Source organism: Myxine glutinosa, chromosome 10 (genome assembly GCF_964187855.1).
Source record: "Myxine glutinosa chromosome 10, kmMyxGlut1.1, whole genome shotgun sequence".
NCBI lineage: Eukaryota > Metazoa > Chordata > Myxini > Myxiniformes > Myxinidae > Myxine > Myxine glutinosa.
The window spans coordinates 56,691,707-56,704,921 of NC_136270.1; the positions used below are offsets into that span (position 1 = coordinate 56,691,707).

General features: G+C 44.5%; 1 protein-coding gene across 7 annotated transcripts in view; it reads left to right on the forward strand.

Moving 5' to 3' along the window:
• RBM33 (RNA binding motif protein 33) overlaps positions 1 to 13,215 on the forward strand; it is a 306,232-nt gene that overhangs the window by 116,633 nt on the left and 176,384 nt on the right. For 2 of the 7 annotated variants that reach the window (XM_078785696.1, XM_078785700.1), the window contains 2 exons: positions 2,440 to 2,701; positions 7,500 to 7,680. In XM_078785696.1, the coding sequence (XP_078641822.1) occupies positions 2,440 to 2,701; positions 7,500 to 7,680 (443 nt within the window). The remainder of the gene's footprint in view (positions 1 to 2,439; positions 2,702 to 7,499; positions 7,681 to 13,215) is intronic. The other 5 variants (XM_078785698.1, XM_078785702.1, XM_078785697.1 and 2 more) reach the window with 3 other exon arrangements.

Below are 13,215 nucleotides of genomic sequence, written 5' to 3' on the forward strand. Positions count from 1 at the left end.
CGTGCGGAGTCAGCTGTGTAGCCATTTGAGGTAAGGGAGGGGATGGAGGGGGAACAAACAAAAAAAACAGATTTGACCAGACTTCCTGCGATACTCTGTGTACCAGCGGCATCATGACAATGGCACTGCTTTTGGAGCATTTCCTCAAGAGGAATTTCCTCCTCCCCATGGATGCCAACCGATGGAGATTGTCCAAGTCCATGCTCTATCTTTTTCAAGCAAGGAAGCAGCACGTACCATTTTTAAAGTCATTGGTATAACTTGAACCGGTCCAGACCGGATGGGTGTTTTTTTAGGAGACACCATATCGGTCCTGGATGCTTGTTGGCTCCCTATGGGAGCTCATCCACCCTTGCTAGGTGTTATTTTTGGACCTGGCAGGTGTCACAGTCACCCTCCCCACTAGCAAGTCCAGTGATGGGTGTCGGTTTAGTCGCAGACAACCCGACCGTGCGGCAGGTAGCACTGGGTTACATGTCACCAGTGGCAGGCCCAAAAGACTGACCTGACAAAATTGGTGTTCATAGATCAGTGTTTGTTGATTACCAAATACTTAACTGATAGCTCCACTCATGAAACAAAAATTGGGGAGGTTGGGATGGTGTGGCAGGAGATTGTTTTCGAATGTTCTTGGCTTCTCCTTGATCCTCAGCAAAGCAGCTTTGGCCTGTTGAAAATATGCAAAAATACTATTTACAAAAGCTAGGAAAGGCTTGCAGGTTATTCTAGTTTAAAGTAACCAGTGCTTTTCTCTCCCAGAGTCCAGTGCTCTGTGGCAGACCCTTGTTCCCTGGTGGTCTCCTGATGAATAAAGCCAGTCAGCAGCCATGATGAATAGGACTCGCCACCCATTGTCACTCCAGGGACGGACAATGGATGGGTTTCTAATTGCAGTTTTATCATGTGCACCAGGAAGCACTACGCCTTCCCTGAAAAGTATGTCCAACAAATGCATGCAAATTGGAAAAATCGCCGCAATTAGAGCAGCTGCAATGTCAGGCTGTCAGGGCACTTGCCGCTGGTTCTCTGCAGTGCGCTGTGGGGAAGCAAAGGCTGCAAATTTTTCTGGGATCCGTCTTGCACTCGGGCAGTTTTTCATTCAATCCAGCAAGTTTGCTCACATGGTTTTATTCTGGAATGCCATTACCTTATAGGATAGCTTGCTTAAACCTTCCGACTGCTTTGTCATGTGAGTGAGTGACCCATATTTAAATTGAATTTGATTTTTTTTAAATTTTAGTCTACCAGCTCTTTATCACTTACTCGCACCCTCCTCTAAGATGTCTCGCCTAGGTTCGAATCCCGACCCAGCTATAAACTGTCATCTCTGTGTTTCACAGGCTGCGTGATTCATCGATGTGATTCATCGATGTGTGTGTGTCGTGCCTCGAATGGGCGTTAAGCTGGGTATCCCTTCTGCCGGCATTACTCGGTGGACGTTAAACATCCCACGGTGGTCTCGCGAAGAGTAGGCGAGCTACCCCTGGCACCATGCACAAATTACAAACTCCTGCCACTGCATCAGCGGCACAGCCTGAGTTGTTAAGCTTTGTGTGCCTTTTTCCTAGTGTTTATCTAAGCGTTGCATTCACATCCTTCCGATGTTTCCTTTATCATATTATTATATTTGAGATTTTCTCCTAATTATAGGGTTTCAACCTCCCTTCGAGGTTTTTCCTTGTTCAAGGAATGAAAAAATCAGAATATCCATATTGATAATATGTTGGAGAAGTATCACGGTTTTAGTCTCCCAGTGATGTCTCATGGGAGTTCCATTGTGATTTGCATTAAATATCATTGCCACAGCAAAGTAGTCACATTAATACCATGTTGGCGTCATCAGTCACCTGGTTCGGCCGCCATATTTGTTTTAACACAATTTTATCTTCTCCAGAATGGCTTACGAGATACATGTGATACTTCACGCACACGATCGAGTGTTTTTGGAACATAGCTGGATAATGTAAACCTCATGTGTTGCATTGCCTGGTAGGCAATTTTTAAAATTATTTTGAATATGAGTATTTTTTTGAATTCCTTTGAACTGAAATTTTTAAATCCAATTGTAATTCCATTGAAAGAAAAGAGGACATCATGGGTCACGTGTCTGATCAAAGTGGGGTTGCATCAAAGCGGGACGTCCTGGTACCCGGTCATCACTGGCAACAGTTATGAAGTGGCAGTTCGAGTTCACCTCGTTATTGTACGTTATGCTCTTCTGCAATATTTAGTGGCAGCACAACAAATGCTCCACATGATGCCGTATTCACCATCTAAGCAGACTTGAGAGTCTACTTCTTTATTCAACTTTTCCTCTTCTTTTAAATGTAACAATCTCCCTGTAAATATAACAACTGATACTTTGAAGACCAACAATAGTCGATGGAATTTTACAGATGTTTGTCTTTGTAAATTAATCTCTGTTGTCTTTTCCTCCAGCAGACTTGGAGACGTTGGATCTCATACGCAGCCTTCAAATGACCAGGAAGCCGGCGATGGGGTCGAAGGCAACGAGCACGGCCAGGAAAAGCTAGAAGACGTTGATGTGAGCCTCGGTTGGGAAGGAGGGCAGGTGGAGGGCGGGGAAGACACGGTCGGAGATGATCAAGGCGATTACCTTGGGGAGGGCAACATGGATGATGTGGTCTGTGAAGATGAGGTGTTGGATATCGAGATTGATGAGCCCTTGGATGAGTTTCAGGTATTTTTTAGCTCTCTGACGCAGAGATGGATGGTGCCTTTGAAACGAGTCTCCCTCCATCTCCCTCCTCCCTCGTCATTGTCACAGCAGTTTTTACTGTTCATCCAATAACCATATTGTGGCTATTTTGAAGGCAATGTAACATTTAATTACATTTCAGAAAAAGTAGAAACGATATGTATATTATACAGTATTTTAATGGTAACGTGCGGTTTTCGAGTGTGCAAAATGAAGTGAATATTTATGGGCCTTTTTCCCCAAGGATGAAAGCAGGATGTGTTGAGAGATGTACAGGGGTGTGACGCTGTTGACGTGTCAGGCTAATTGAGAAAGAGGCACACAGTGTGGATGCCTGGATTGTGATGGAGGAGCCACAAGTACAGAGATGATCGGCTCGTTAGCAAACTCAGCCAGCGAAGCATTCCTTCCTGCTTCTAAAATGGTGTTATTAGCGTTCCCATGCACTGACAAGGCCAAGCATGTTTAGCATGAGACAGAGCCAGCTCCCATTAGAGTTGATTCTGTGCACGAGTTGATGTGGTGGTGGTGTGTGTGTGTGTGTGTGTGTGTGTGTGTGTGTGTGTGTGTGTGTGTGTGTGTGTGTGTGTGTGTGTGTGTGTGTGTGTGTGTGTGTGTGTGTGTGTGTGTGTAGGTATGTATGTGTGTAGGTAGGTATGTGTGTAGGTAGGTATGTGTGTAGGTAGGTATGTGTGTAGGTAGGTATGTGTGTAGGTAGGTATGTGTGTGTATGTATGTGTGTGTATGTATGTGCGTGTATGCATGGTATTTTTTTTCCTGCAATCCCCACACATAGGTGGTCCTCAGGGCATTGAACGGAGATCCACAAGGTCTCAAATAATCCGTGTGTGTGTGTGTGTGTGTGTGTGTGTGTGTGTGTGTGTGTGTGTGTGTGTGTGTGTGTGTGTGTGTGTGTGTGTGTGTGTGCACGTGTGTGCGTGCATTTTGCACTATGTATATGTTTTGATACTCAGTGTAGCTTGTTCCTTTGTTGTAATGGTATTATACTATCACTTAAGAAAATAAGAAACTTTATCTTGCTTACCTTTGGCAGGCATTACGTTTGGATGCTTTCAAATAAATGTGAACATAACATTTATAATTGGGGCTTCACGGATAGCCTCTAGGTATGATGTGCATCTGCCTTTAAGCTGTCTCGTCACGATTTGAATGGGATTTAGATCTGAACTCATTTCTGGACACTTCAGAACAGTCCAGCATTTTGTCTTGAACCATTCCTGGGTGCTTTTTGAAGTGTGTTTGGGGTCATTGTCCTGCTGCAAGATCCATGACCTTCGACAGAGACCCAGCTTTCTGACACTGGGTTGAACAATATGCTCCAAAATGTCTTGGTATTCTCCTGATTTCATGATGCCATGCACACATTCAAGGTACCCAGTGCCAGAGGCAGCCCAGCAACCCAAAACATCACTGAACCTCCTCCATGTTTTGACTGTAGGGAAGGTGTTCTTTTCTTTGAAGGCTTCATTTTGTTTTCTGTAAACTTAGAGATGATGTGCTTTACTAAAAAAGCTCTAATTTGGTCTCATCTGTCTACAGTATATTCTCCCAGAAGGATTTTGGCTTGTTCAGGTGTGTTTTGGAAAACTCCAGTCAGGCTTTCTTAGCAGTGGGGTCCTCGTGGGTCTCCTACTATAGATCCCCCTTTCATTGAGTTGGTGACGGATGGTGCGAGTTGAAACTGTCATACCTTGTGTCTGAAGGTAAGCTTGAATCTATTTGGCAGTTGATCGAGGTGCTTTCTCCACCATTCAAACAATCCCTCGCTGCAGTCTTCAATCAAGTTTTCTCTTGTGGCCACGTCCAGGGAGGTTGGCTGCAGTGCCATGGGCCTTAAACTTCCTGATAACATTGCGTCCGGTGGACACAGCAGGAACACCAAGGTCTCTGGAGATAGACTTGTAGCCTTGTGATTGTCCATGCTTGGCTGCAATTTTGTGTCTGACCCCCCCCCCCCCCCCCTCAGACAATTATCTGGTTTTCTTTCTTTTCTCCATGCTCATTGTGGTACACACAGTGACACAAAACAGCAGAATGACTCCTTTTCTCTCTTCAAACTGGTTGAATGAGTGAATTTTATGTTGCAGGCACCCGCAACTCACCACATGTGAGTTCAATTCCAAATTAAAGGAGAATCACCTGCTTGAAATCTAATTATTTCTAACACTAAAATGTGCCAATAATATTGTCCGGGCTATTTTAGGATTTCTGTATGGAATAAGCTTACATTTAGTAATTATTTCAGCTTTTTTTGTTTTGTTCCACTGCAAACCAAAGAAATACAAATGTGGAAACCAAAATATTTTTTTATTTCAACAATTTTCTGAAAGAAATGGTGCATTATTTGAAAAAAATGCAAGGGTGCCAATATTGTTTTGGCCATGACTGTATGTAACTGTCATTAATGAAAAGGCTTACGTACACGCACTATAGAGCGATTTATTTTTTATTTGAAAATTTTTTAAACGCCCCCTCCCCCTCCCCCCCCCCCCAATCGTCCTTTTTGTCTATAACACTCCCTGAGACTCAAGCCCGTGAAAGTTTGATGAGGATCCGTTCAGCCATCTTTGAGAAAAATGGCGACACAGACAGACGCACACGAATACGAACAGCTCTCTTATAGCATAGATTGTTATAAATTTTCTCTTCACCCATGCATAATTTGTGAATGGAACCTCCTCCCTGAAAATGCAAAGAATGCCCCAGACCTACAAACTTTTAAAAGTATTGTCGTGTGTCTCCCCTGTAGTGAACATTGCAGGGTGACGGATGGCCGACCGAGCTTTAACTCCGAGGCGTACCCAAACTATGGCGGTTCCTTTTATATGTGCGGGGGTGGAGGGTAACAAGGCTTACCTGCACGGAAGGATGTGGCACGGGGATTATCCGATCCCCACAATTAAACATACGGACGGACGTGGCACGGGTGTTTCTCCGATACCCACAATTAAACATACAAGACAGGACAATCAATAATACAACAAGTAAATTGCAACACATCATGGTTTAATAAAAATAAATGCCAGGATAACTGAACATGTGCTGTGTAACTAATTCCTAATTGAGGCGCCCCCCCCCCCCCATACAGACTCAAATACAGGCACAGGGACAAATAAATGAAAGTAAAAACGTGTGTAATCTTAGCTGGGACTCAGCTCTGGTCTCCTTGACCGTCCGGGGTCGTCGAAGGTCCCGCGTCCTGGGAAAACATGCGTTGGCATGAAGTTGCGTTCACCGCCAGCCGCCGACGCGAAGCGAACAGGCCAGAACTCCTCCCACGTCGTCCCTCTCGCTCGGCTGCACCGAGCTCCGATGTTCCTCTCAGGTGCACACGGCACCAAGGACAGCAGTCACAAAGCCAGCACCAAGGAGAGGAAATTGCGTCCGCCTTTCGCGCAGCCCGGAACAGAGAGAGAAGTGCGACTGCACGCAATGGAAGCCAGGGCCAAGAGTGCGTCCGCTCGCAATCAAACCCAGCGCAAGAGAGAGCGATGGCTTTATTTATTTTAAGCACTGATTGCATGGCTGATGTTGTAAGTGTTATAAGGAACAAAAGGGAAACCACAGAGGCAACTACACACAGGGAATCTACCCTTATACCCTAACTAATTAGCATAGCTCCACCTCTCGCCTGGAGACAAATATACACTTACACGACATACGGCCCTGACTTAGGTTCAGGAAGGTTGCTTCTTCTTCGCGACATTCGGAGCACACTACCCTTTCCAATCCTACCTGGCCTAAGGTATTCCATTGCTACCCTCCCCAACCACTGTACATAAATAGCCCCATAGTTTGGGCGTTTGTACAGTATTAATACAGATAGAGAAGTCTGGTGTTGGTTAACGGTTAAGATGGCTGGCTTAATATCTTAGGGTCCTGAGTATGAGCCCCTGTCGTTTGAACATAATAACAGGGCCCTGTGCTAGAAACCCAGATAAGCCTATCCTGTGGATAAATCACATATCCGGCTCATTAAAATTATCCCCTGGATAGTTTCTAGCAACCAGATACAAGCTTACTGGGAAGAATGAGACATTTGAGTATCCTGAGTCCGGGGTGGTGACCCATCCAGCATTGTGCTCCCTCGTGAAGGAAACTTCTTCTTCTTCTTCTCCTCCCTCCCTACACCCTCCCATTTTGCAAGGTTGATAGTTTGGTAGTCTGCGTTTAATGAATTGAAAGAAGGTAGTCAAGGCTGCTGGGCTTTACTCTGTTTTTAAATTCCAAGCAGTTGGAAATCAGCGGTGCAGACAGCGCCGCCTGACCTGCCTTTTTCAGCGCACTCCATCATTCATTCCACAAGCTCCGATAAAATTAATTGATGTGAAGACTTGCACGAGGATAAACTGGCCATTATTTTTCAGGAGGAAGTGGAGGATCTATCTGACTTGTACCACAACTATGAGTTGCCAGAGAAGGTGTTATTGCTGAGTGAGGTGGAGACGCTCAATAATGCGAGTGCAGAACCGCACAGCTGTAAATATTATTTCGAGGAACATGACAACATTGATATAAATGAGAAATATAATTCCACTGAAACTATTGTAATACAGTAATACACGATAATACGGGTGCTTTTGATGAGCCTGGCTACACAGGCATGGCTGTGCCACACGTTCACAATCAGGATGAGGCACTCGGTGTGCAGAATTCGGTGGAAGAAGAGGTTAGCAGCACGTTTTTACTTCACATTATAATAGTACAGTATTTAGCACAATTTTTGTTTATTAATAATGCTGAGATGAGCTCTTTGCAGGTAGAAGAAGAAGACCTTCATGAAGATGGGCAAGAGGAGGAGGAGGAGGAGGAGGAAGAGGAGGAAGAGGAGGATAATTCTGGTTCAAGTCGCTTACGATTTCGCACTGAGCGTAAGGCAGACTCAACAATGCTGTCACTTGTGATGACTGGAAAGCCACGGGACATACCAGAGACACTAGGTAAGCTGACTGCTCGTATTTTGATGAATAGTAGCTTAAGATTTTTCAAAATGCTTCATTGTTTTAGAATCATTTTGATCTACAGGTATCCACTGCTTAACGAAGGCTTGCATAGCAAATGTTCTCCATAATTAACGTTTAGGGCTATTCATAGCCAAAGGTCTTCATTCGCTTCAACTAAGGAGCCGTCACAGTGTCTGTGTCTGGTGATTGTTCAATGTCACTTCTTTGGGATGTTGAAAGTACAATACGTTTTTCCACCGATTAACTTTTCAATGGGGTCATGAACTTTTCAAAAGGCTTGCGAATAGTTAACTTTTCAGAAGGAAAGGGTTAAAATTAACCATCTCCCCCACCACATCCTGCCTTCTGTAGTGAAACATGGGCTCAAGATTGTTTTGGTAAGTGTTTCAATGAAATAAACTTTATTATTGTGTTAAACATGATAAAAAGACAGGTCCCACGTGCCAGATGCAGGTCCACGTGTCAAAGAGGCAGGTCTACGTGTCAAAGAGGCAGGCCTGGCACGTGGGACCTAGAGAGAGAGAGAGAGAGAGAGAGAGAGAGAGAGAGAGAGAGGGGGAGAGGGAGAGAGAGAGAGAGGGAGAGAGAAAAAGAAAGAAAGAAAGAAAGAAGCTATTTGGAGGCATTGGCGGTAGGCTTTTCTCCGTTTTGGGCGTTGGTTATCGCGATTAAATATTGTTTCGTTTTTTTTTCTCTTCGTCATTAATCCGGAATCTTGCCGGAGTATAGACGTTCCACTTTAAATCATATTTATTTTCTTTCGTTTGGTTTAATTATTACTACCTTTTCCTTTTTTCTTTTTAATCTCCTCAACCCGAGTTGTTAGGGTAAAACGGAGTTCCTTTGTTTTTAGTCATGGGGACGACTCGTTCGCAGCAAGACGCTGCGTTCGAATCGTTAACTCACAAACATGCTCTGGTTTGTGTCCCTCCTGAAGGGATTCCGACCGGAGAGATCGTCTTGGCGGTTGGAGAGGTTATCGGAATCGAACATGTACGTGCTGCGTCATGTATGAACCAGAAGGTAGTGGTCTTCGTTGCGGATGAGCATCTAGTTCATGATGTCGTGAGTTCCGGGTTAACCACAGAGAGTGGGCATTTTGTTATGGCCTCCCCGATGGATGTCCCTGCAATGAAAATAATCGTTTCAAATTGTCCTCCCTTCGTGTCCAATGAAAAACTCGTGTCGGTTTTGTCTCGATGTGGTACAATTGTTTCGAGAATCTCGATGATCCCCCTCGGGTGCCACCATGAAAAAGCGAAGCACGTGATGAGCTTTCGACCGCAGCTTCACATGGTTCTTCCAGACCGTGGGAATGATACGGGTTTAAAGGTTTCATTTAAGATTAAAATTGATGACTGTGATTATCAAATATACGCTTCATCAGCGACCTTAACATGTTTTCTTTGTGGGGCGTTTGGGCATTTAAAAAGATTTTGTCCGAAAGCTGCTTGTTCAAAGTGTGAGGAAGCAGGCCACGTTGATCAAGATTGGAAAACGGTTAACAACCCACTACTCGTGTGGTGGAGGAGGTGACACCCAGTGTCTCAAATGTACCCGTTGACACTGTGTCCTTTCAGAGTGAGGAGGGTAAAGAGGATTTTGTGACTGTGGCAAAATAACGTAGAGCCTCCGCTCCTCGTGGCCCCACTAGTGCCCCCAAAGTAGTTGTACTTGGATATGAGTGGTGCAGTAGCTGAGGAATCTCAAGGTAGTGAGAAAAAAGATGGATTACCCTCCAATGATGGAATTTTAATCCAAAGTGCACAAGGTGGTACGGTTCCATCAAATAGTTGTCCAAATGAAGGGTCTTATTATTGATGAGACGTTGGTTGAATGTAAGGAGACATCACCAGCATCATCATCATCACCACTGCCTGAGCCTCAACAAAATAGTGTCAATCCTTCCCAATGTTCCCACTGCAACAAATGATCAGAATACAGTTTGTGTGGCCCCGACGGAGGTGCCCGACGTAGTTGTACAAGATGGTGGTGTAACAGCCCCGTCTCATGTCGAAGTATACCTCCCCAGGCCCCCCCAGACCCAAGACCAGTCTATAAACTAGTTGGTAAAGGTCCAAACTGAAATTTACGAATCTGATGGAATGTTATCTGGGCTGTCTGCTTCAGATGATGACATGGAGGTGACTGAGCCGTCACAGTCATCTGAGCAGTTACAAATACCCCCCGAGGTTATTGTGAACTTTCTAAATGAGACATTTAGGCAGCGAAATGTCATGATTCAAAAACATTTTCCTGACTTGCTTTCCTTCATGCAGACTGCAAAGTGTATAGTTAGAAATTCTAAAGATTTTGAAGTAACAAAAGCACAAATTCATCGAATGAGGAAATTCATTACAAAAGCAAGGTTGGAACTGTCTCAACAGCAGCTAAACCCCCCTTGATAAGGCATTAAAAGGAAGGAAGTGCTGTTTGGCACCTTAAACATGAATGGTGGTGGTGCTAACCATTTACGTCAGCTCCAAGTTAGAAACTTGTTTCAGAAACATATCGATATATGTTTATTGCAGGAAACACACATAACAGAGACTTCACAGCCTGACTGGCTTCGCCTTAATACTGGGCAGTGTTTCTTTAGAAATCTGTCTCTGTTTCTGCGGGAATTGCTTTCTTGCTTCGTCCAGGGTTTGTTCCTGACTTGTAATTTTAATGAAATAGTTATTGGACACTTAGCATCTTTAGAGGTGGTCTATCAAGGATTTCACCTCACCTTACTCAATGTATATGCTCCTAGTAGCAGCTTAGCTCATAAAGATTTTTTCACACGTCTGGCCAATTACCTTCACACAGTAGCCTTTGATCATTGTATCTGTATTGGAGGAGATTTCAATTGCACCTTTGAACCCAGTTTAGATAGAAATACACCAGAACCACATCTAGAATCTCATAAAGATCTATTGAATTGTTTTTCATCACTTGGTCTACTTGACGCATGGCATTTACAGCACCCTACAACATCTCAGTACACATGGTGCCGTTGTGCTCATGGGTTAATAACACTTGCAAGGCTTGATAGATGGTATATTAAATCCACTTTTAGAAACGTACTCGTGTCTTGTAATCATTTCCCTTCTACTTTCTCTGATCACCACCTGGTTGTAGTTGGTCTATCCTTTTCTCAGTCAATTCGTAAAAGTGCGTATTGGACTTTCAATACCAGCCTGTTGGAGGATTGCTGTTTTAAGGATGCTTTTCGTCGTTTTTGGGAAACACTCATCCAAAGAAAACCTTGTTACTCTTCTGTTCAGTTATGGTGGGATAACGTGAAAGCCCAGATTCACGTCTTTTGTCAATATTGTTATGTGCTCCTCCCCGACCCCCTGGTCACGGTGTACCTCCGAGCCCCGAGAGGCGTCACGGCAGAAAAATGTGTTATTCTGGATGTCAAAGATCAATGGAGAGCCACCCCAATTGTTACTCACAAACAAATATTGTATTAAGATCACACAAGAATAACAGTACAACAATAATAGCAATCAAAAGTACAATCAATATATATCCTATGATGGTACCATCAGTTTCGTAACATATAACTCACTGCTCCAAGTGAGTGAACCAAGAACATCCCCAATGTCTCTTATTCCCGGCTTCAAGCCAAAGTTGTTTCGCTCCAGCGATCGCCAGAATGATGTCCAATCGAGACCAGAATCCCGTGCGGATGGCAAGAACAGTCCCGCTGCCAAAGCGGGGCAAAGGCGCCCTCAAGGCGACTGGGAAATCCAAAGGCGCCCTCCAGGCGACTGAGAGATCACACCCTCGGGTATGGACGTTTCACCGGCTCAGTCGGCGACACGCAGACTTTCCACTCAAAAGCCACGTCACACACACACACCCCAGATCGACGTCTGAATGCGGTGAAAATGGTCGAAACGAGACGAAACCGTGAGCGAAGCGCAAGTCCTGCGCGAGTCAAAATGGCCGACGGCCCGGTCTCGTGGCGCAACGGCACGACGATGATTCTCTTCAGAATCCACCGCAAAACCTGACACGCAGGCTGATCTGTCACAGCGATAACAACTCTGTCGCAGGAATCCCTTTCCCGGGAAACCAAAAGTTCACTCGTGACTCTTGCTCGCCAACGTTCGCTCCAGACCGCAAGTAGCTCGGCTCCTTCTCGTCCGACTCACTCGCTCCGCCTTCTTTTTCTCCTCTTCCTCTTCGTCGTCCGGTTCCCGATCCGGTTTCCGATTTCTTTTAACACTAACTTTTTCACCTTTTGAAAACAGTTCATAAACGATAAACCTTTTGAAAACAATAATAGTACATGGAATCAGAAATTATTACAGTGGATGAAAACCACTACAACGGAAGTGATGAATCCGTAACAATATTTTAAGTCCTTTTCCACAAGCAAGAGTAAGATTGCTGTTTCTCTCTTAGAAACTGAAATTTTACACTTAGAGGAAGACTTGGCTAAGTCTCAAAATGGCAGGAAACTTCAGTTATTATTGGAGAAAAAAGCTTATTTAAGAAAATTGATTCATGAAAAAGTAATGGGGATGTCAGTTAGACTCAGAATCCAAAATGTGAAGTTCTCTGACACCCCAAATAAAAGTTTTTTCCAGTTAGAAGGGGTTAAGAAGTCCCAAAGGCAAATGTTTTCCTTGTTAGATGCTAAGGGGAATATTACACAAAATGAAAGTGATGTTAAGATGCTTGTGAAAAGGTTTTTTTATGGTTTATTTGTGGAGAAAGCTGTGTGTAAAGATATGGTTGATGATATGACGAATTATATCCTTCGTTGAGTTGTGACCAGTGTCAAGGTCTTGAAGAGCTGTTTACTTTGGAGGAGCTAAGCACAGCTCTGTGTAGCTTTGAACACGGAAAAGCCCCTGGGATCGACGGCCTTCCAGTGGAATTTTTTGCAGCGTTTTGGGACATTTTAGGTCCAGAAGTACTGCTGGTGCGACAAGAAAGCTTACGCTTTGGCATACTACCCCTCAGCTGTAGAAGAGCAGTGGTATGCCTTCTCCCAAAAGGTGGTGATCTCCGTCGGATAGAGAACTGGCGCCGCATCTCATTACTGTGTTCTGACTGCAAACCTTTTTCCAAATTGTTGGCCAATCGGCTAAAGGTTGTCATTGGCACTGTTGTCCATCCTGATCAGAGTTACAGCATTCCAGGAAGATCAATCTCTGATCATGTCTTTTTTATTAGAGACTTGATTATCCCTGGTGTTGAGCTAGCGGCTAGGGTGCCGGCTTAGGATCCTAGGATCCTGGGTTCGAATCCCGGTCGATCGCTGAATTAACGCCAGGGGGGTTGACTCAGCCTGTCATCCTTTCGAGGTCGGCAAATTGAGTACCAGTTCACTGGTAATTCCCTGTTTGTCGTTAAAGGCGGCAAAAAGGGTTGGCGTCAGGAAGGGCATCCGGCCGTAAAACATTGCTTCAAAAAGGGGACCAAAAAACAACAACAACCACGGTTCCCGAAAAAGGCCAACCCCCGCTTGCGGGGAAAAATGGCCTCTAAAGGTGGTTATTTATACTT